The sequence below is a fragment of the Drosophila pseudoobscura genome, chromosome 2, assembly GCF_009870125.1.
Source record: "Drosophila pseudoobscura strain MV-25-SWS-2005 chromosome 2, UCI_Dpse_MV25, whole genome shotgun sequence".
NCBI lineage: Eukaryota > Metazoa > Arthropoda > Insecta > Diptera > Drosophilidae > Drosophila > Drosophila pseudoobscura.
Window position 1 is genome coordinate 13101812 of NC_046679.1, and position 22145 is coordinate 13123956.

A 22145-nucleotide genomic window follows, 5' to 3' on the forward strand; every position below is an offset into this window, starting at 1 on the left:
TGCATTAGGGGCTTGCGGGTTACTCTAGCCATCCGTAGTAAGTATTATTTTCAAATTAATATGTATATTGTAATATAATAAACATGATTATTTGTTTACAGCGGGATTTAAGGAAAGATTTTCGTTAGAAGACGCCGATTTCGACCGAATCACGCAAACATTTTTCCAGTACGCCCAAGACAGAGTGTCGAAGGAAAAAAACAAATTAAATTGAATTCACTAATATAATTTTTTAATCTATTTATGTTCAACCAAAATTAAAAATTAACATTAATTCAAATAAAATTAAAAATTATAAAAAACAAAAAAAATGTGTGCGTCCCTTTTCATATTACTTTCCGCTCGCAAAAGATATCATAAAGGGCTCGCAAACGATATTGCAAAAGGCTCGCAAACGATATTGCAAAAGGCTCGCAAGAGATATCATAAACGGCTCTCAAAAGTCTCGCAAAAGATATCATAAGCGGCTCGCAAAAGTCTCGCAAAAGATATCATAAACGCAATATATATTGCGTGTGTACTAACACATGCACAGATGTTCTCTCTGCGCTCTCTCTCTCATGATGACGTCACTCTGGGGTACTGAACGCGCTAGCCAGTGTGTGACGCTTTCGTTGTATGAACTGGCACATCTATATACTGTATGGTTAGTGTCCGTGCTCAGCCTCCACTGCGCAGCTGTTCAAACTGTCAGCCGGCATTTGGATGCTGGGCCCACACGCACACCGCCAGCCATAAGCCACTAGCCACCGGGTGGCCCACTCCAATCTGGAGGCCCTGCAACAGGATAAAAGAAGGCAAATCAAAGGCTGGCTGCTCAGTGGATGTTCCATCCTTGCAGGCAACGGTAGAGCGGAAGTCAGAAAAGAAATACGGAAACAGCAACATCTGAGAGTAAAAGGAAAACAGAGCGGAATTTGCCGCCTTGTGAAAATGTTTGGGATCTTTTAGGAGACAAAAGATAACCGAGTGCTTTGAGGACAAGAGCCGCCAATTTGGTGAAGTTACTTAATTAATTGAAATTGTAAACTGCGAGTGAAAGCAATCCCAAAATGCGACCGAGAGGCAGGGAAAACAGGCGAGTTCTGGTCCTGCCGTTGTTGCTCCTTCAATTCATCTGCAACTGCCGAGAGGCAGAGACTCTGCCAGATATCATCAAGATTGGTAAGTTGCGGATACAAATCCTTGAGTGGCTGTCACAAAATTCCGATGGAATCAAAATCCTTCCCATCCGATTGTACGCATCGCATCTCCGCACTGTATCGATTTTTTTCACGTCATAATCAAGAGCGCGTGCCTCTGTAAAAGTGTGTGCGTGCGTGTGTGTGTGTGTGTGCTTGGCTAAAAATACGCGAGTGTGTAAGTGTGTATCTGTGTTTTGTTTGTTTTCGTACACGTACCCGGCGGAGTTCCCCTGCCTAAGTCCCAGTGCAGCAAAAATATTGGACACATTTGTATTTACATATCTGGTAACATGCTTTTCCCTTCTTTTATCATTTATCGCCGCAGGTGGGCTCTTCCATCCCTCCGACGACCACCAGGAGCTTGCCTTCCGCCAGGCCGTGGACCGCATCAACGCCGACCGCTCCATCTTGCCGCGCTCCAAGCTGGTGGCCCAGATCGAGCGCATCTCCCCCTTCGACAGCTTCCATGCCGGCAAACGGGGTGAGTATGGGGGGTGGGAATGGGCGTGGGGGCCTGCCCTGTTTTTGCCGCCTTGCCCTTTACCTGATGCTTTTACCTGCATATTTGATTTGGTCTTTTCCCATATCGCTCTTTGTTCTGCTCTGATGGAGCGAGCTCACATTTGTGTTCGCTTTTTGTTTTCTTATTTATTTACTTCACTTTAACCCCTTTGTTTTTGCTCATCCGCATCCGCATCCTCATCCGCATTTGATTTGTGATTTATGTTATGTTAATTGACGCCCTGGGGCCGCTTGAATTCTCTTGTAACTCCATTACGGACAATCGATGCAATTTGATACCATTGTTGCACATTCCAGGCTCCCATAAATCATTAATATTTATTACTACACAATATTGTTAACAGCCAGGGGAATAGCGGTAGTCGAAATCAAGTCAAAGCGAGCCAGAAAGAAATGTTCAACATTCCGACTAAAAGACATCCTTTTCAGCTGGATATTTGGTACTCTAGAAAAGAATAGATTATTGATGTGATTCAACATATTAATAATCTATACTTTCGTGGATGAACATTATTTCCTTCGGGTTTTTTGCATCCATTTCGAAGAACGCAAAATCCCCCTTTTGTTTCGCAAGTACCAGGTACCTAAAACTATTATCTTTATAAGCTTGAAATTACGTTAATGGAAACAGCATCAAAATCAAATCAACATCATCAGGGGAGCCATCTGAGATGTTTGATGATAAGCTCAGCAAATTTTCACTATGCAATTTCAGGTTTAATATTTCGAAGAAAAGCAAAGAACAAAGGTAAAGCATTCAAGTCAGGATAAGTCGTAAAGCGGGGGCAAGGAGCGTAAAGGGAGCCAGCCGAACTGTCGAATATTCTGTGATAAATGAGACACAAACGACGCTGAAGGTTGCCCCAATACTCATGGCCAAAAAATACCTTGCGGCCCATTAAGAAAACCCAGAGTAAAACACTTTTCAGCACGACAGTAACGAGCCGAGCCGGTCGAGGTCCGGGGCCGGGGCCGGAGCCGGGGCCGGGCCATCCGAGCTGAGCTGAGCTGAGGCATTCGCCCACACACTGAGGCACAGACACACACACATGCCCAGAGGATGTTAACCGCATCACCGACTCGAAGCATCGAAGTGCACCTGCAGCAGCCGCACCTGCACTTACACGTGCTTAGTGGGTTTGATGAGGCAAAGGATGCTGACAGACAGAGCAACGCCAAGCTAAGGAGAGGGATTGGATGGGTGGGCATGGGGATGTGGGTGTGGGTGTGGGTGTGAGGTTGGCTTTTGATGGCTGGGAGAGAGTTGAAAGGAAACGCCAAAAAGGCAAAATGAAATTATGTCATACTCAAGTGCATTTTAAATATGCGAACGAGGCTAACTGAACATTACCCTAGCCCAAGCCAAAGCACATTACTGCGCTGGCACTTGGGCTCTTTTTTTTGTTTCCTTTGCAAGTCGAAGGCGAATCCGTGGGTCCCTGAGAGTCAGCTCATAGCTTGAGATTATCTCCCCCCAATACAGATGCTTCTACGAGCATCTGTAAGAAAGAAATCGGATTGGGAATGGGAAAATAAGAATGGGAACTGAACCCAAGCATATTACTTGGAAATCAATTTGTGACTTTTAAGCTCTTTGGGGGATTTGTGTTTCACTCAATTTGCCATAAGGAAATATGTGTGTGTGTCTGTCTGTGTGTTGGTGTGGTCTCCAAACTACAAAACTTGCTCCAAACGAACATGTGTTCGCATGAAACCTATGTGGGTGATATTTTACAGCGGTTTGGCTTGATTGTCAATTGGAATTCTTGATGGGAATGGGAATTACCAAGATGATGATGTTTCCGAGCTTGAGCTTTGTGAAAGTGCAGCCCAGCCAACAACTACTTACAACTGTCTCAATATTTCTCTAACTTGATACTCCTACTATCCCCTACTGCCACTCCTATTCGTATTGAGACCAAGTGCACTTTTGTTTGTCTTTCAGTTTGCGGTTTATTGAACATTGGTGTCGCTGCCATATTCGGACCACAATCCTCGCATACCGCCAGCCATGTACAGAGCATTTGTGACAACATGGAAGTAAGTATGAGCCTGAATGTGTGTGGCTGTGGGTGCGGGTGGGGGTGGGGTGGGGCTATGAATGTTGAATGGGAATGTGGATGGTGGCAGATGGAATGCAATTGCATTGCAAAAGTAGAATGATGGCAATAGAACCCTTCTAAAGGAGAGCCACCCACTCATTCTAGATACCGCATTTGGAGAATCGCTGGGACTACCGACTGAGGCGGGAAAGCTGCCTGGTGAACCTTTATCCGCATCCTAATACACTCTCAAAGGTATGAATATGCTTCCTTGGCCATGCTGCCTTCCTCTTCACGATGTTGACGCTTGTGTTTGAATTAAGGCTTATGTGGATATTGTACGGCACTGGGGCTGGAAGACGTTCACCATAATCTACGAGAACAATGACGGAATCGTGCGACTGCAGGAGCTGCTCAAGGCACACGGTATGACACCGTTTCCCATTACGGTGCGCCAGCTAAGCGACAGCGGGGATTACCGGTACGAAACAACATACGACAATAATATACTTACAATATTTACATGCCCTACATTCCGCCCTAGTCCCCTTCTTAAGCAAATCAAGAACTCAGCCGAGGCCCACATTGTCCTGGATTGCTCCACGGAGCGCATTCACGAGGTCCTCAAGCAGGCCCAGCAGATTGGGATGATGAGCGACTACCACAGCTATCTGGTTACATCCCTGGACCTGCACACCGTGAACCTGGATGAGTTTCGCTATGGCGGGACCAACATAACCGGATTTCGGCTCATCAACGATAAGATCGTCTCGGACGTGGTGCGTCAGTGGAGCATCGATGAGAAGGGCCTCCTCCGTTCGGCCAATCTGACCACAGTACGTTCGGAGACGGCTCTGATGTACGATGCCGTGCATCTGTTTGCCAAGGCGCTGCATGACCTGGACACCTCGCAGCAGATCGACATTCATCCGATCAGCTGTGACGGCCAGAGCACCTGGCAGCACGGCTTTAGCCTCATAAACTATATGAAGATCGTGGAGATGAAGGGCCTCACGAATGTGATCAAGTTCGATCACCAGGGTTTCCGCACCGACTTCATGCTGGACATTGTGGAGCTTACACCAGCGGGAATCCGCAAGATCGGCACCTGGAACTCCACGCTACCCGATGGCATCAACTTCACACGCACCTTCAGCCAGAAGCAGCAGGAGATTGAGGCGAATCTGAAGAACAAAACCCTAGTGGTGACCACCATTCTGGTAATACTATAAGACTTGACTGCCATGATCATCCATCCATCATCTTCTGGTTATCCTTGTTTTTCTTTGTAGAGCAATCCGTATTGCATGCGCAAGGAGTCGGCTGTGCCGCTCAGTGGCAACGATCAGTTCGAGGGCTATGCTGTCGATCTAATCCATGAGATCTCCAAGTCCCTAGGTTTCAACTATAAAATACAACTGGTACCCGATGGCAGCTATGGAAGTCTGAATAAATTAACAGGGTAAGAATTAATGCCCAGTATGTTTCTTGAATAAAGTCCTCAACATATTCTTATAGAGAATGGAATGGCATGATACGAGACCTGCTGGAGCAGCGTGCCGATCTGGCTATCGCGGATCTCACCATCACCTTTGAGCGGGAACAAGCTGTGGACTTTACCACACCCTTCATGAACCTGGGCGTATCCATCCTCTACCGCAAACCCATCAAGCAGCCACCCAACTTGTTCTCCTTCCTGTCGCCCTTGTCGCTGGACGTTTGGATCTACATGGCAACAGCCTATTTAGGTGTCTCAGTGCTGCTCTTCATTCTGGCCAAGTAGTTTAATGTCAAAAGATGCAATTTTCGTTGCTAAGAAATGGCTTTTCTATAGATTCACACCCTACGAGTGGCCAGCCTACACCGATGCCCATGGCGAAAAGGTGGAGAGCCAGTTCACGCTGCTCAACTGCATGTGGTTTGCCATTGGATCGCTGATGCAACAAGGCTGCGACTTCCTGCCCAAGTAAGGATAATCAACATAGCTCTTCTTAGTTGGAGATGACCAAAGTAACTTTCTTTAGGGCTCTATCCACTCGTATGGTGGCTGGCATTTGGTGGTTCTTCACACTGATTATGATCTCTTCGTATACGGCCAACCTGGCTGCCTTTTTGACGGTCGAACGCATGGACTCGCCCATCGAAAGTGCCGAGGACTTGGCCAAGCAGACGAGAATCAAATACGGTGCCCTCAAGGGCGGCAGCACAGCGGCTTTCTTCAGGGTATGTGGGGAAAGTAGTCTAAAAGATTCGAATCTGTTTTCATTGCAATTTTCTTTTTGCAGGACTCAAAGATCTCCACGTATCAGCGCATGTGGTCGTTCATGGAATCTGCACGTCCCTCCGTCTTCACAGCCAGCAATGGCGAAGGTGTTGATCGTGTGGCCAAGGGCAAAGGTATGCCAGAAGTCTTAACTGAATGTTAATCCTGCTCTAAACTCATATCGATATATTTACAGGTTCCTATGCATTTCTGATGGAGTCCACCTCCATTGAATATGTTACCGAACGAAACTGCGAGCTGACGCAGGTCGGGGGCATGTTGGACACCAAAAGCTATGGGATAGCCACACCACCAAGTCAGTCCCAAAACGCACATATCCAGAGAGCATTACCTGAATGACTTTTATCTTTTTAGATTCACCTTACCGCACGGCCATCAACAGTGTTATACTCAAGCTCCAGGAGGAGGGAAAGCTGCACATCCTGAAAACCAAGTGGTGGAAGGAGAAGCGCGGCGGTGGCAAGTGCCGTGTGGAAACCTCCAAGTCATCATCGGCGGCCAACGAACTGGGCCTGGCCAATGTGGGCGGTGTGTTTGTGGTGCTAATGGGCGGCATGGGGGTGGCCTGTGTCATAGCTGTCTGCGAGTTCGTGTGGAAGTCACGCAAGGTCGCCGTCGAGGAGCGTCTCAGTGCGATTCTCAATGAATGAGAAAAGTCATAAACCCGGGATGAATGGGTTTAAAGGAAAAAGGCGAGATCGAGCATGATATGTATGGTATGCGTGTGGTCGTGGAACTTCAATCAAAAGTGCAAGTAAAAGGCGGAAGATGTGCAATCCAACCGATTCTCTAGAGCATATATCAAGAACAATAGAATAAAAATAGCCCGTTGTCGCTATCCCACGCAGTCGTAGTACTTAGATATTCGATACGATATACAATATTTTTGGGATTACATAGTTTGTACGCGCCAGTGTGTTAATGGAGAGATCTAGACACAGGAGCCACCAATGAAAGTTTGCACTACGTTCAAATTGTTCGACAGGTAGCGGGCAGCCCGAGTCAAGTAATAAATATACACTAAAACTGCAAACTTAGGAAAGATATAATATGTATATTAATTCGTATATATATTTATACAGGTTATACTTATACTCCCTTTCGTAACTTACTCGTAATAATCATATACATAAACTATACACTAAAGGAACCACAACAACGCAACAACGCAACAACTTACAACAAATCGAAATCGAATCGTATTGCATTTATATTTGAAAGCATTTTTGGGAATTGACCTATAGGAGTAATTGTAGCTAAATTATACGAGTACGAGTATATAAACATGAAAAGATATATACAAACCCATAATCCAGACGACAAGATCAGCGTGTTCGAGTATCCCTAAGATATCTGGACACAGTTTACACCTAAAATGAACACAAATTCCGATATTTTCAACGGAGAACTAGCCAGTAGACCTCTCGCCTAAGTGTAACTGTAACTCTTAGCTTAGACATACAATCCCCAAGCCCCCCAATCTATTACCCCTCCAACTGCCCCTCATCCTAAGACATAAGATTGTAAAATGTAATTATCGCGCATACAGGCAATTCAGACAAACAATTTCATAAAATTACTTATAATTAAATAAAGCAAGTTAACAAAAACATCACCAAAAATCTTGTACGAATCCCAATCCGATACCACCTGATGAACACCTGCGGCCAATTGAACATTGATGTCGAGTTGGCTGTCGACGCCTAACCGCAAACCGTCAATCACATTCCCTTCAGCCGATTCCTGTTCACTTTCTCCACAATGAATTTTTCATGGGCCCTGCACGCGCTGTTGCCACTGCATGCAGTCCAATTGCCGGGTTTTAATTGGAATTTTTGTTATCAGAAAGAGGTTACCTCGTTGGCTAGGCTGTCTAGCGGCTCGCAGTTGCCTTTCAGGTATCCTGGCGGCATGAGGTCATCGGGCTGTCTTCTGCTCCTTTTCGGCTTTCAGCTCTACTTCCTTTCCTGGCCAATGGCGGTGGAGGGAAACGACTTTTCCTCATTTCTGAGCGCCAATGCTTCTCTGGGTGAGTTCTGGTTATACCCGGGATAAAGATAAGTCTCCACTAATCATGTGTATAGCTGTGGTGGTGGACCATGAGTACATGACCAGGCACGGCCAGAATATTATGGCCCATTTCGAGAAAATCTTAAGCGACATCATACGGGAGAACCTGAAGAACGGCGGCATCAATGTACGATACTTTCGCTGGAACGCGGTGCGGTTAAAAAAGGGTAAGAACTTATCTGTTCTAATGAATATCTGAGCCCACTTGTATGTACATACATATCTCAGATTTTCTGGCTGCGATTACGGTGACGGACTGTGCGAACACCTGGAACTTCTACAGGAGCACTCAGGAGACCTCAGTGCTGTTGATCGCCATCACAGACTCGGACTGTCCCCGTTTGCCGTTGAATAAAGCTTTGATGGTGAGGCAAAGTTTGATTCTTAGTGTTTAGGGTACAATCCCATTGGCTTTGTTTGATAGGCTCCCATGGTTGAGCATGGCGACGAATTGCCCCAGATCATACTGGATGCCAAGGTTCAACAGATTCTCAATTGGAAGACAGCAGTAGTGCTGGTAGATCAAAACATATGTGGGTATCCTTAGTCTCTCAAATACTCCAACAGTCTAATTGGATTTGACTTTCAGTGGATAATAACTCCGAGCTGGTCAAGGCCATAGTCCACGAGAGCACTACCAATCACATTGCGCCGATATCATTGATTCTCTACAAGATTGACGACTCCCTTCGAGGACAGAAGAAACGGGCTGCCCTGCGCCATGCGCTCTCCCATTTTTCTCCCATCAATCACGAGCAGAAGAATCAACAGTTCCTTGTTTTGTCCAAATTTCACGACGATATCATAGAGATTGGCGAGACGATGAATATGTTCCATGTGGGCAATCAGTGGATGTTCTTTGTGTTCGATACGATGCGGCAGGACTTTGATGCCAGCACGGTGACCATCAACCTGGCGGAGGGAGCAAACATAGCCTTTGCTCTGAATGAAACGAATACCGATTGCATGGACACGCTGAACTGTACGATATCCGAGATAAGTATGGCTCTGGTGACGGCCATTTCCAAGATGACGGTCGAGGAGCAGTCCATATACGGTGAGATCTCCGATGAGGAGTGGGAGTCCATACGCTTCACCAAGCAGGAAAAGCAGTATGAGATTCTAAAGTACATGAAGGTAATGCTGAAGTTTTATTCATGTACTAACATTCACAATACATACCGAATGATCCTTAGGAATACCTCAAGACCAACAGCAAGTGTGCCAGCTGTGCCAAGTGGAGATTTGAGACAGCCATCACCTGGGGCAAGAGCCAACAGAATCGGCAATTTCGAACGGGTAAGTCCAGTCCAGGTGAGATTCTCATTCCATGGGTTATCTCTTACATCAGGCCATACTCTTTAGCTCCCACGAGGGATGCCAGGAACCAGAACTTTGAGTTCGTCGATATTGGCTACTGGAGTCCCTTGCTGGGATTCGTTTGCCAGGAGCTAACATTCCCACACATCGCGCAGCACTTCCGTAATATCACCATGGACATTGTGACGATGCATGTGAGATTTTGAATCTAATATATAATATAATCCGTACGTGTATATATGGATCAAATTACTCGTAGAACCCTCCCTGGCAAATACTGACCAAGAACAGCGACGGAGTCATTGTCGAGCACAAGGGCATTACCTTGGAGATACTGAAGGAGCTGAGTCGGGCCCTAAACTTTAGCTATTACCTGCACGAGGCAAAAACCTATGACGATGAGTTTCCCCTCAATCAGAGCACCAACGAGAGCGTAAGTGAAAGACTCCCAGTTTTCAGAAGATTCAAAGGTCTACTCAAAGACCTTCCATTTCAGGACGAACTGTTGGGTTCAATGACCTATGGCATACCCTATCGCGTGGTGGAGATGGTTCAGGGCAATCGGTTCTTTATGGCCGCAGTGGCGGCCACCGTAGAGGATCCCGATAAGAAAGCGTTTAATTATACCCAGCCAGTGAGCGTTCAGAAGTACTCCTTCATCACCCGTCAGCCGGATGAGGTGTCTCGCATCTATCTTTTCACGGCTCCGTTTACCACAGAGACCTGGGGATGCCTGGTGGGCATCATCTTTCTGACGGCCCCCATGCTGTACGCCATCAATCGCCTTGCGCCGCTACAAGAGCTCCAAATCCACGGGCTATCATCGGTCAAGAGCTGCTTTTGGTACATCTTTGGGGCGCTGCTGCAACAGGGTGAGTATACCAACTAAAAAACATCTCTACTATCTACTTGAAAAAATGGTTGCGGCAGGTGGCATGTACCTGCCCAGAGCAGACAGCGGACGACTGGTGGTGGGCTTCTGGTGGATCGTGGTGATTGTGCTGGTGACCACGTACTGCGGCAATCTAGTGGCTTTCCTCACGTTTCCCAAGTTCCAGCCGGGCGTTGACTATCTGAACCAGCTGCATCGCCACACGGAAATCTCCCAATATGGCCTGCGAAACGGAACCTTTTTCGAAAAGTATGTGCAAAGAACGACGCGCGATGACTTCAAACAGTATGTGGCCAAGGCGATTATATACAACAATGGCCAGGGCGAGGATATTGAGGCGGTGAAGGATGGACAGCGCATCAACATCGATTGGCGCATCAATCTGCAGCTGGTTGTGCAGCAGCACTTTGAGCGCGACAAGGAGTGCCGGTTTGCCCTGGGCAAGGAGAGCTTTGTCGACGAGCAGATTGCCTTGATTGTGCCCTCGGAGAGTGCCTACTTGCACTTGATCAACCAGCACATAGATAGAATGTTTCGTATGGGTTTCATCGAGCGCTGGCACAGGACCAATCTGCCCAGCGCGGACAAGTGCAATGGCAAAAGCATCCTCAGACAGATCACTAATCACAAGGTGAACATGGATGACATGCAGGGATGCTTTTTGGTGTTGCTGCTTGGCTTCATTTTGGCTGTATTCGTTGGCTGCATCGAGTACTGGTTCTATCGCCTCTACGTCCAAAGCGACAGTCGCAAGCCGACCGTTTTCACCAATTGAGAAACGAAAGATTACACGGACGAGTCGCGTCGGGGTTACAACTTGAAATTTGTAAAATAGTTTGTTTAATTTTTGAAAATTACTTTATGAACATCATTATGCATTAAAAGATAGCGACTTGTTCATCATCCCAGAGACACGGTTCACACTTTACGTGGAGTTGGCGTTGGGGCCACGACGACGGCCGAAGCCCTGGACAAAGTTCACGAAGCGGCGATTGTACTGGATCCTGCGCTTGGCGCGGCCGGTCTTCTTCTTCTTCTTCTCCTGCTTCTCCACCTTGGGGGTCTGTCCCTTGACCTTACCGGCACGAGCCAGAGAGCCGTGCACCTTACCACCAAGCATGGGAATGTTGATGTCCAGCTCGAAGGAGCTGAGCGCGGTCACGGGCGTCTCGTTGGCCAGGGTGGTGCCCTCGCAGTTGAGGCTCACCTCCTCGGCGTTGAAGCCATGCAGCTGGGCGAGCTGGTTCTGAATTCCAAAAAACAACAATTAGGTTAGGGTTGGACTATTGTTGTTGTAGCGAACGATGTCAGCCCGCGCCGTCCGTACTCACCTTGACTCCAGCGATGGTGGCATCCTGGGACACCTCCAAAGCCTCAATAGTTTCAAATCCACGTACGAAAAGCTGCATCTTGACGCGATCTGCAACCGAACGACGAAAAGACAAATTAGTTTCCACTATAGCAGAGGCGCGACTAATCGAAACACGTGTGCCGATTCAATCACTCATTTCAACAGTTCTCATTCGTCAAGACTCTGGCACTTCATGCACCACCCATCCAGAGCACACTCGGTCACACATTTTCACCGTCTTTGTTGTTGAACTCTCATTTTTTCCATATTATTTAGCAAAAAATTATTCGCTCACCTTGTCACTCGGTGCGTGCGGATCGAAAAAGAAAGATGGCGATGGTGTGACCGCGCAGTTATGAAATACGGTCTGACTTTCAAAAATATACCGAAATATACCGTACCATTTGCAAAATATACCGGGAATATACCGATGAAGAAACGAACTTAGCCCACTTAAGGCTCTTGTATTTAAACTGTTCAACGACTTAGGGTAAATGGCGGAAAACATTGCTGATTGTAGAGCAATCCATACCATCATTTCTTTGAACATGAAAAAGGATATCTTTCACCTGAACTAAAACTAAAAATGTTCAATATCTTCGGTGGTATATTGAAATAGCCCTTGGTCTACAATGGGTTAATAGATCGCCGTCCAGGATTGGAAACCATATTTATGCCGCCTTAGCAACCCTACTGGCAAAGCGGTGCTGTCAACTACAGCTAGAGGGCGCTGCTGTTAGGTGCTGTTAGGCACCATGTCAGTTCTGTTAAACGCAAATGAACAACAGTCTGTTGGCTGAAATTCTTTAAATTTAAATTTGAAAAGCAGAGGCAAGTTTTCATTTCTGCATCTCGAAATTACACAAAAGATCAAAAAAGGGCAGTCTGTCTGACGCCCTGCTAAGCCAGCGCACCGCGCTTACCTCAATCTACGTAAAAATGGGAATTACGTTAATCCCCGTCCGTTTAGTCCATCCCGCGCCCGTCTTGACCCAGTTTTTCCATTCTACGAGTATTTGCGCATGCGCCTGCGCCTGGCCTTTGTCCGGCCCTAAGAATGGGACAAGGAGCGACCGCCGGGGACATTTGCTGTGTTATTCTACGCCATTAGAATAAATATTGCCGCATTGTTTGTCAAACAGGACTAGATTAGTAACATAAACATTCCTTCACTGAATTGAATTGAATGCAAATCATAAGCCGATTTCACAAATTTACTCGAATTATCTGCAACTAATGAGTGTGGCTTAAATTGTTCCAGCTGATCCTTCGAGTGCTCGGTCTCTGTCTCTGACGGAGAACGGCTGGGGTCTGATGTGGAAAGTTTCCAAGAGACGGCGGTCTGTTCCCTGATAAATATGTGGACATGTGCTGCTTATTGATCGTATGCGACATTTGATATTCTCAATTTCAGTATCCATGGCCAACCCTTTGCTGCAGATCACCTTTCGATGCTCATTTGAGATAAGTAAATGGCGCACGCGATCCGCTCTTCCTGTTGTCCACTTTGGTCAAGATCCTTTGGCCCTTTCGTACTCATATGATCGGATTAGATGGGGGATTAGGTGCAGACATCCCTGGGATTTGCGTAAACTCATTTGCCAGGCTCTGTGGCACAAATACAAATTCTACATACACTTGGAAAACGCATCCTGAAACATTGTCCCCCACTCTCCGTCGGAAAATGGTTCCGTCATCTTCTCAGGAGGAACTGCCGCTTTGTAATCTGATATTTTTTGCATGTTTTGCAAACAAAGGTTTCGGAAAAACAAATTATTCTTGACCATAAAAACAACAGCAACAATTACGAAATCGGCTTAGCCTGCCCTCCTCCACTATTCCCGACTCCATCTGAGCGTTTGCTGTTTTTCCGGCACGCGAATTTCCTCATTTTCATTCAAAATTTTCAAATATTTTCCCATATGGGGTAGACGGTATCTCTGTGTGGGGCGGTCTTGTTTGATCCCATTATTCGAATGTGATGCCTGGTTTTGTGGGAAGCAAAATGAACAAAGTCAACCATTTTCCGCCATGAAATATTGAATTACTTTATCCAAATTGGATTTGCATCAGGTTAAACTGATATGAGATGGTGTTTCATATGTGGGGAGATCTATACATACATAATTGATTGAATTTCTAATGCAGATGAAAGTTAAAAATGTATCCATTGTAGGGGAACATTTTTTTTTGTTATCTGGATACATATGAGCATCCAGATAACAAAAAATGCTATAACTACTGGTTTCTATTGTAGAAAAATTAACAAACTTTCATTATGTTATTATAAGCAAAGTATTTTAATAATAAAAGATGGCTATTCAAAGATGTTATCAATAAACTTAGTTCAACGACAAATATCCAATCAATTCTATGTAGTTTCATTCATTTGTTTCTACTTGAAATGTTATGTTCTGTTCTCTCAATAAAATAAACATAAAATATCCTATAAAAAGGAAAACTCAGCTTCCGGGAACGAACCTTTAGATAACCTTGCATATCAATCGTTCTTCTGGAAGCTTTCTTAAATGAGGCTCCAACCGTTCGAACTTAAATACTATTATAGAACATTTTTCACAAGATGTTACAGAAGAAGAACAGACAGAAATATTGTATGTTGTTATGTCGGCAAAACACTTTTTTATAAAGTAAAGTATAAAGTAAAGTACAGTAGAGAGTTTTTTCATGTTAAAATATCTTGCCAATATCATATTTCGTTTCGCTTTGCTTCGGTAAGATATTGTAAAAAACAAAATTTAAGAAACTGCTTCATTTTGAATACTACTTCTTTAGATATCATAGTCATATTTCAGCAACAAATTTCATTAGCACTGGAATTCATTTTCCAAATTTCAATAAAAAACGCAATCATTTTTATGTCGCGAACAAAGAACTCTCAAAATTTAGGGTAATTGTTATTTAATTTATTTATAATATAATTTAACTTACTCTACTTAAATAATATAATGAAATATTGTCTGTATAATTATTTAGATTTATTTGTACAACAATGAGTTTAAATTCAATAATGAGTGTACTCGTATGAGAGCCCATCCACAAGGTACACCAGTAACAGTCATAACGTGAGCGGTGCTCCACCATATCTCCCATTAAACAATGACAAGCATGTCCGGTTCCGGACTGGAGGCATTCGAAGAGAAGGTGGAGTCGCAGCTCTCATCCTTGTCGCGTTTTTCGCGTCGTTCGCGGGCGCGCCGGTTCTGGAACCAGATCTTCACGCGGGTGTTGGTCAGGTCGAGGGATTCGGCCAGCTTGTTGGCATCCTCGGCACTCAGATAGTTCGACTCCTTGTACGCACTCTCCAGAGCCTGGAGCTGGGCAGGAGTGAAGGGGATCCGTGGCAGGCGTCCAGGCGTACGTTTGGCGGGTCCATTCTGCCGCAGGGCACGTGGCAGCTTGGGCGGATGGTAGCGGGTGTACTGCAGCCAGTCGTACATGGGTAGATGTCCCTCCTCAAGAGCCACCACAGCCGGGGGCGATCCACGCTGCTCCTTGTATCCGGGATGCGCGTACGGATGAAATGGAATGCTGGCGCGGATTCGTTGCAGGACACCGACGGAGGCATTGGTGCCGATGTATCTGTCGCCAGCGCGGTTCAATATGTAATCGATGCTGAATTCACTCATCCTGGCGATCCTGCTGCTGGGCTGGTCGAATTGCTACTGTTGAGTTCGGTGCGCATCCTTGCGCTATTTAAGGACAGCCCACTCGAAGGCATCGCCGCCATTTGCCCGAAACAGACAGCACTATGGCTATCTCCCTCTGCCGTTAGGATGCGCCAGGACGAGTCAGGCCCAATGCCAATCTCATTTGAAAGCAGCGAGGCGTTTAATAGGCGTTGCCCTTGTCCTCTTCCGCATTCCAGGTAGCGGTGTGCCACCGATTATTATTACCCTTATCAGACAGCAAGATTATGTCCGTTCCCTATCAAATGTTTGCAAAATTAAATTGTGTTTCAGCTTCTGCTTGTTTTTAATAATTGTATTTTTTTACCCTAACCAAAGAGTTAGTGATGATCATAAAGATATCAACTGAAACGCAGGGTTTCTCATTCGAAATGACATAGTTTGGCTATCAAAATACATAATATTAATTTAAAACCTTTTCGTTGATAGTATATTGACAAATATCAGTATCCCTTGAGCCTTATCATATATTAGTAATATATTTAATTCCGATTAAACAACTGAACCCAGAACGCTTAAGAAGAGAGTATCCATGCTTCGGTTGTCAAGAATCGTTTTCATCGTTTTTGTGGTTATCATTTGAGGTTGAGGCAGAATCAACCACCCAGCCCCTAATGAACACATCCGGCTGCCATGTTTTTCTTGTCTTTCCATACAATCCCAACCAATCCAGTCCTTTTCGATAAGAGAACAAGTTGAGCCTGATATATTTTGATGCGTGTATGTTTTGATTGACTCGTAAATTTGTTTTCACAACAGTTGCACTCACGAAACGAGTTTTGAGGCCCCGAGGGGTATGGAAAGTATCAATTACACTATTCATTTCAGATTACCATTGGATAGTTAGCTTATGGGAAGCTACACAAGGAACAGACTCTCTTCTATCTATCTTGTTTAGGTTGCTTCTATAACACATCTTTTATAGCTTGCTATACTGGGGCTTATAAATATTGGTTGGGTTATTTTACCTATTGATTTATTGTTAAGTTTGAAAGAAAATGAAAAAATGTATTAAGATTTAAGATTAGAGTTAATTAGTTTTTGCATCTTCCCAAAAATCTGATATTGGTAATTGAAAAGAGACAACTGCTTGGGCAATTATCCGAGAGTAGTATCTGCCAATTGTCATGTAATTGTCAACTAATTTGCTCTTTGCACAATCACGACCCTGAAATTAGTTGCGGAAACAGTTGGCAGATACCAAAACCATACACTAGAAGATCGTCCCTAACGATAGACCCCATCCGCTCTCGAACGTGGTGGCTCTGAGAGACCGGAACAATAGCCACGAGATGGCAAACAGATACAAAACAGTGGTTCCTTTTTTGTGCTGTGGTCCTGCGGTTATCCGGGGCTGATCGCAGCCGATTATGTTTAACAGACACAGAACTTCTTTGCTTCTTTCACCTGAACGCACCGCGACTGTGTTCCATAATAGTCCAACCGACTGATGCTGGGCACACTAGTGGATATTTTTTGGGTCTTGGGGTTCCATTCGGCAGAGGCCTCGAGGAAACCGCCGCCAGGTGAAATGGATAGCTGGATCAAATAGACAGGTGAATTACCCTTCCTGTGAACGGACATTATTTTGTCAAGCTTCAGATGCCGACACTTCTGCGTGCCTTTTAGGGAGATCAGAAATTTATTTATGGCCTCCAATAGCTGCTCAGCCATCGTCTTGGCCATTTGATCTGTGGAAGAAACCTCCGTGAAGCCACCACAGCTGCACCAATGGTCGTCGATGCCTGCGAGGGAACAGTTTCTGGACAAGGATACCGCTTGGAAGACGCTGTGACAGGTTGGACAGCCCTCGGGTCGGGGCAACTGTTCCGCGGGTGTGCCCAGCTCCAAGATGTGCTTGAGTGTGGCATGGATATCGTAGGGTGAAGTCAGCCGGTTCTTGTTTGCCTTCAAGTTGTCGAGGAACTCCGGATACTTGTCTCGGATCCATTTCGGGAGATGTATATAAATGACCGGCATCCGCTCCTCTAGAAAACCGTTGGCTAATTTACGTAGCAACCCGAATCGGGTGCCATGATCGCTGAAGAAGATGATGATGGTGTTCTGCATGATCCCATTGTGATCCAGGGTTCGCATGTACTTGACCATCCTGGCATCCATGGCCGATGGCAAGGAAAAGTCGTTGTGGCTAAAGGAGTTGGTCCAGAACATGCCAAAGAAACTACGATTCTTGTGAACCTCTGTAAACTGCTCGGCCAAGTCGTAGATGTACTCAGCGGAAGACTTTCGTCCCAAACAGTATGGTAATTCCTTTTTATCCTTTTTCTGCAGTTCCTTCTCCAGGGCCAGGACCAGAGGGCGTCCATACACATCCGTGGGACGCCTCCGAAAGCCCTTCTTTTGATAGTCGAATGTCGAAATACTCGCCCAGTCCTCGGCGTAGGCGGTCGCATAGCCTTCTGCCTTAAATCTCTTCCAGATCATGGGACAGGCATCCAGGCCACCCACTGCGGTTGGTCGACACTTTGAATATGATCGGGTTTGATTGAAGCCTGTGAGAATTGCCATCAGATTGGGGAACGTATTGTCGCCCATCTACAGAACAGAAACCATCCATTAATCATCGAATCTATAATACTATACTGCGCTTTACAACCTTATTATAACCCTGCAGCTCGTACCAAGGCTGTGCCCGAAAATACTTGTACGTCAAGGGCATGGTTAGCTCAAAGTTCATACGTGAAAGCGAATCGATACCCCAGAGCAGGACGCTGGGCCTTTCCTCAGGAGATGATGAAGGAATTGGGTCTGGCTTCTGTGGATGTACGAAACTAAAGCCATCCTTTTGCAAGACTTTCGAACTGTATGGCCGACGGCATTCAGTTATCACTGCCTCTACGTCTGGAGGTACCACAAAATCCTGGGGGAACGTAACGCACGACAGCAACCTGCAGAAATGATGCAGAAGGCATCCTTCGGATGCATAATTTTGTATGAATATATCTGCAGCACTCACTTGTACTTGTATTCAGCTATTGTCCGAACTTCTCTTAAGATCTGCTTGTAGCAACATGCAGCATTGGGATAGTTTTTGTGCAGTTTGTAGGTCTGATCTTTTTCATTGTAGATGACCTTAAGCATGTCCGGGTCCTTATCACACACTACATATCGTTTCCTGTGGTATATTTTTAAGATATTTCTAGAGAAGGGGTTTAGATATGGCATTTGACACTGAGGGGTATTCACAAAGAACTTTATTTTTTTTTTCTCTGGCTGTACTGCTTTGGTGATCCTTGCTATCGATTGGTTATAGACTATGTTCTTAGTTGACTGTCCATTATCCGCGGTTGAGTATTCATTGCTCGTGGCTGAGGATTCGTTGGCCGTTTTTAAGTATATATTGGCCGTTTTAGAGTATTCATTGTCCGTGGTAGACTGTTTGGTAGAGATTACAGGAATCGCCTCTAAGTTGCTGAATGCGTCAACCGCTGTCGGAGTACCCAAAGTGCTGGCTTCTAGGTGAACTACTCCAGGACTCCAAGTGTAGAAAGCCAGAGTCACGAGCCCTACAAATATAAGCTTTAATTGTAGTATCCATGGTGCAGTTTTTTTCCTTGAGCGAATGCTCTACGTCAGTGGGAATTAGTTGTTATTTAGTGTTTTACAAGCTCTCGCCCATATCAACACATTTCCGTCACAAAAAATATGAAATAGTGGGAGCCGATACCAGAGAGGCATAACCGTACTATAGCTTCGACAGTTACATAAAAACCAATAGCACTACGACCGTGCATTCCTCTCTCTGATTCTCTCTCGATTTAAAACCGTACTCATACAAATTAAGGATCAATACTTACATAAATACTCGTAAATGCAATTTCTACCCAAGCGGAACATTTTAGTCAAACTATGTATAAAGACAGATTCAGGCACAGAATGGAATTTTTTTGATAATATTCTCGTTTTACGCCAGGTCTTAATTTTGATAATAAGGTGAGACGCGAGAGGAGAGTCGATCATGACTAGATCACACTGCCTATCTGTCATATCATACATACATATGTACAATCATCACCCTATTCCTTGGAAAACATTTAAAAAGGTCAGAAGCGAAATATCCAATATAGTTTCATATAGTCGTAGTTTTTTTATAGTATTAGTAATTTTTTCCAGATTTCATGTATCAAAAATAAAGTTAGCTCTCATCACATAATTCCCTTGAACTTCTGTAAGATCGAATACGTTTTTTCTCAAAAATTTAATTGGTTTGTTAATTCTAAAAAAATTGTTTTCAACGCAAAGACAGAAACATCTCCCATCCCAACCCAAGGTTACGATAATAGATATGTATGCGCTTACATAATGTAAGTACATATTTAAACATACATACATACATATAGTACAACAGGTTTTCACATTACTCAAAAAGATTTGGTTAAGGTCAAACCCCTACATACACTCAGAAAAAAATTAAATTTTTATGAATTTAGAATTTACATTGACAGAAATATTCGAATTTTAGGAAATTTATAGTTTTAAACTATGTATAAAAATATTGAATTTAAATATGAAATATATTTGTTTTTGATATAAAAAAAACGAGGGGGAACGTTGTGAGTTGCTGCGGACACCGCAACTCTACAATTATACCCGATACTAAGTCAGTATTGCTCTGCTCCGGCAGACGCCGCTAATATTAAACGACACGACAAAGAGTGCGTGCGAGAGAGACAGAAAATCAGTCTGAGCGTGACGTCGGGCGCTGCGTAGCCACTGCAAATTGATTTGTTCCTTTTGGCTATAAAAATGATCTGATCTGATCCAGATTCAGCAATCTAATAGATATGGTCATTATCTATGATTCTGCGTTTTTAGTTTTCTCAAATCTGCAATATTGTGGATGCAACAGATTTTCGTCCTTTGTGAGGGCGGATGGGGGTGGGGCGAAATTCTGAGATATACGTTTTATAGTGACATCTTAAAGGAGTGTGTGTACCAAATTTGGTTACTCTAGCCTTAATAGTCTCTGAGATTTGTGGATGCCTCCGATTTTCGTCCTTTGCGGGGGCGGAAGGGGGTGTGGCGAAATTTTAACACAAAATGGTCAAGGTCCGATATCACAGGAGTGTGGATACCAAATTTGGTTGCTCTAGCTCTTATGGGATCTGAGATCCTTGAACTCATATTTTTCAATTGGCAAAACCGACCATAAAACCTGTGTGTTAGAGAGAGAAAGAGCGAGAAATAATGAAATTGTTTTCTTGATTCTGGCTATAATAATTATACGATCTGGTTCAGATTTTGCACTCTAGAAGATATAGTCATCTTCTACGATTCTGCGTTTTTAGTTTTCTCGTATCGTCGAAATTGTGGATGCCACAGATTTTCGCCCTTTGTGGGGGCGGAAGTGGGCGGGGAAAAATTTTAAATATTCTTGTAGCAGTGACATATCACAAAAGTCTGGATCCAAAACATCGTTGCTCTAGATCTTACAGTCTTTGAGCACTAGGCGCTGAAGGGGACGGACAGACGGACGGACGGACGGACAGACGGACGGACGGACAGACGGACAGAGCCCCTGCTTGAAGGGCTCCCAGTGTGGGTGTGTTTGTTGCTGGTGATGTCCTGACTGTTCCTGCTCCGTCCGGCGCTGCCAACGGTTCTCCCCCAGACCGATATCTTTTTTGGGAGTGGATAATACGTAAGCGCAACATCTTAAACTTTAAGATTCTCCCCCCTTATTATTTCCTATCGAAATCAATTGACCCGTCAAAATGGCCTGGGCCTACAATTATGCACGAAATTCTTCATAAATAGTCTAAAATTACCGAAGCTGCTACTTAAAACCACTAAGGAGCCTTTTTCCATTCATTATAAGTGCCTCTTTCGATTTCTACGCTATCACTGTAACTGTAACCTTAGCTCTTCATAATTCTTCTATCTATAATCAAGACATTTTTGTTCACAACTTTATCATTTATAGAACGGATCGCCCATCATTTGCTGGTGGCGTTCTAATTGCAGTCAAAACGGATTTCTCATCTGAGTTTTTCCCATCCAACAATATCTAATTGCAGTCAAAGTCCGTATTGGGACAGCATTTATCTACTTAACCCGCTCTTAAATTCATACCAGGTACTTAACCCACCTTTCTGCTTGTCATGGGGGACTATAACTTACCATTTCTTTCCTGGCTTTCTGATGACGCTCTAGCAACGGTAGCCAGAGTAAGTCCAATATCACTTCCTGAAGACACTTCCCTTCAATGTGTCCGATCTAGTTGTACTGACATTTCTATGGAATCTAGTCATACAAGGTTTTTTCGAAGAACCAATTTCGCTGAGCTAATTCTCTCGAAAGTTGATTGGTCGTTTCTTCAATTATTACCGGAGATCGATGTAACTTTCGACTTGTTTTATAATACTATTTATTCCGCCCTTAATACATTTGTTCCGGAAATCACTGTATCTGATCCACTCCGGATCCCAACCCTCCTACATGGATACAGTATTTTTATACCCGATACTCAAGAAGAGCATGGGGGTACGTTCGATTTGTGGGGAAAGTGGATATGTGTAACGCCAAGAAGAAAACGTTTCCGACCCCATAAAGTATATATATTCTTGATCAGCATCAATATCTGAGTCGATAGAGCCATGTCTGTACGTCCGTTTGAAGCTAGTTCGCAGAGACTATAATAACTAGCCACGCTCCCTTTCGCTCCCACAAAGTATCAATTAAACTATTAATTTCAGATTAGCATTGGATTAGCTTATAGGAAGCTACAGACGGAACAGACCCCCTTCTCTATC

The 22145-nt window shown here is 44.5% G+C and overlaps 5 protein-coding genes across 5 annotated transcripts; 2 read left to right on the forward strand and 3 right to left on the reverse strand.

The window, feature by feature from the left end:
* The first annotated feature begins 674 nt into the window (after positions 1-674).
* Positions 675-7644, forward strand: KaiR1D (Kainate-type ionotropic glutamate receptor subunit 1D). The gene is made up of 13 exons (XM_001358582.4): positions 675-1164; positions 1510-1665; positions 3652-3746; positions 3914-4003; positions 4072-4229; positions 4293-4968; positions 5041-5210; positions 5267-5527; positions 5583-5714; positions 5773-5971; positions 6034-6145; positions 6208-6327; positions 6387-7644. Exons 1-13 carry the CDS (start codon positions 1053-1055, stop codon positions 6680-6682), a joined length of 2577 nt encoding a protein of 858 aa, XP_001358619.3. The 5' UTR covers positions 675-1052; the 3' UTR covers positions 6683-7644.
* On the forward strand, positions 6706-11111 carry Ir93a (Ionotropic receptor 93a). Its single transcript, XM_003736498.3, has 11 exons — positions 6706-6786; positions 7878-8061; positions 8117-8269; positions 8331-8467; positions 8527-8635; positions 8692-9239; positions 9299-9401; positions 9468-9616; positions 9682-9855; positions 9919-10294; positions 10353-11111. The coding sequence occupies exons 1-11, from the start codon at positions 6706-6708 to the stop codon at positions 11087-11089; spliced, it is 2751 nt and encodes a 916-aa protein (XP_003736546.3). The 3' UTR covers positions 11090-11111.
* Positions 11112-11118: 7 nt separating this feature from the next.
* On the reverse strand, positions 11119-12100 carry RpS30 (ribosomal protein S30). Its single transcript, XM_001358585.5, has 3 exons — positions 11961-12100; positions 11646-11734; positions 11119-11560 (listed from the first exon to the last, which is right to left on the reverse strand). The coding sequence occupies exons 2-3, from the start codon at positions 11721-11723 to the stop codon at positions 11240-11242; spliced, it is 399 nt and encodes a 132-aa protein (XP_001358622.2). The 5' UTR covers positions 11724-11734; positions 11961-12100; the 3' UTR covers positions 11119-11239.
* Positions 12101-14570: 2470 nt separating this feature from the next.
* LOC4801551 (homeobox protein EMX2) lies at positions 14571-15616 on the reverse strand. Its single transcript, XM_001358586.4, has one exon. It carries the CDS (start codon positions 15310-15312, stop codon positions 14776-14778), a length of 537 nt encoding a protein of 178 aa, XP_001358623.2. The 5' UTR covers positions 15313-15616; the 3' UTR covers positions 14571-14775.
* Positions 15617-16077: 461 nt separating this feature from the next.
* On the reverse strand, positions 16078-19354 carry LOC6897252 (uncharacterized). Its single transcript, XM_002137385.3, has 4 exons — positions 19191-19354; positions 18350-18899; positions 17990-18281; positions 16078-17928 (listed from the first exon to the last, which is right to left on the reverse strand). The coding sequence occupies exons 1-4, from the start codon at positions 19351-19353 to the stop codon at positions 16747-16749; spliced, it is 2187 nt and encodes a 728-aa protein (XP_002137421.3). The 5' UTR covers position 19354; the 3' UTR covers positions 16078-16746.
* Positions 19355-22145: the final 2791 nt, after the last annotated feature.

Bases quoted from the DNA above. Each gene is read 5' to 3' on its own strand.
- RpS30 (XM_001358585.5), bottom strand. From the start codon at position 11,723: ATGCAGCTTTTCGTACGTGGATTTGAAACTATTGAGGCTTTGGAGGTG. The intron at 11,561-11,645 runs GTGAGTACGGAC...TTTGGAATTCAG, and splicing joins CCACCATCGCTGGAGTCAAG to AACCAGCTCGCCCAGCTGCA.
- Ir93a (XM_003736498.3), top strand. From the start codon at position 6,706: ATGGGTTTAAAGGAAAAAGGCGAGATCGAGCATGATATGTATGGTATG. The intron at 8,468-8,526 runs GTGAGGCAAAGT...TTTGTTTGATAG, and splicing joins CGTTGAATAAAGCTTTGATG to GCTCCCATGGTTGAGCATGG. The intron at 10,295-10,352 runs GTGAGTATACCA...TGGTTGCGGCAG, and splicing joins TGGGGCGCTGCTGCAACAGG to GTGGCATGTACCTGCCCAGA.
- LOC6897252 (XM_002137385.3), bottom strand. From the start codon at position 19,353: ATGATCGACTCTCCTCTCGCGTCTCACCTTATTATCAAAATTAAGACC. The intron at 18,900-19,190 runs GTAAGTATTGAT...TTATATTTGTAG, and splicing joins TTGCATTTACGAGTATTTAT to GGCTCGTGACTCTGGCTTTC. The intron at 18,282-18,349 runs GTGAGTGCTGCA...TCATTTCTGCAG, and splicing joins ATAGCTGAATACAAGTACAA to GTTGCTGTCGTGCGTTACGT.
- LOC4801551 (XM_001358586.4), bottom strand. From the start codon at position 15,312: ATGAGTGAATTCAGCATCGATTACATATTGAACCGCGCTGGCGACAGA.
- KaiR1D (XM_001358582.4), top strand. From the start codon at position 1,053: ATGCGACCGAGAGGCAGGGAAAACAGGCGAGTTCTGGTCCTGCCGTTG. The intron at 1,666-3,651 runs GTGAGTATGGGG...TTTGTCTTTCAG, and splicing joins CTTCCATGCCGGCAAACGGG to TTTGCGGTTTATTGAACATT. The intron at 3,747-3,913 runs GTAAGTATGAGC...CACTCATTCTAG, and splicing joins GCATTTGTGACAACATGGAA to ATACCGCATTTGGAGAATCG.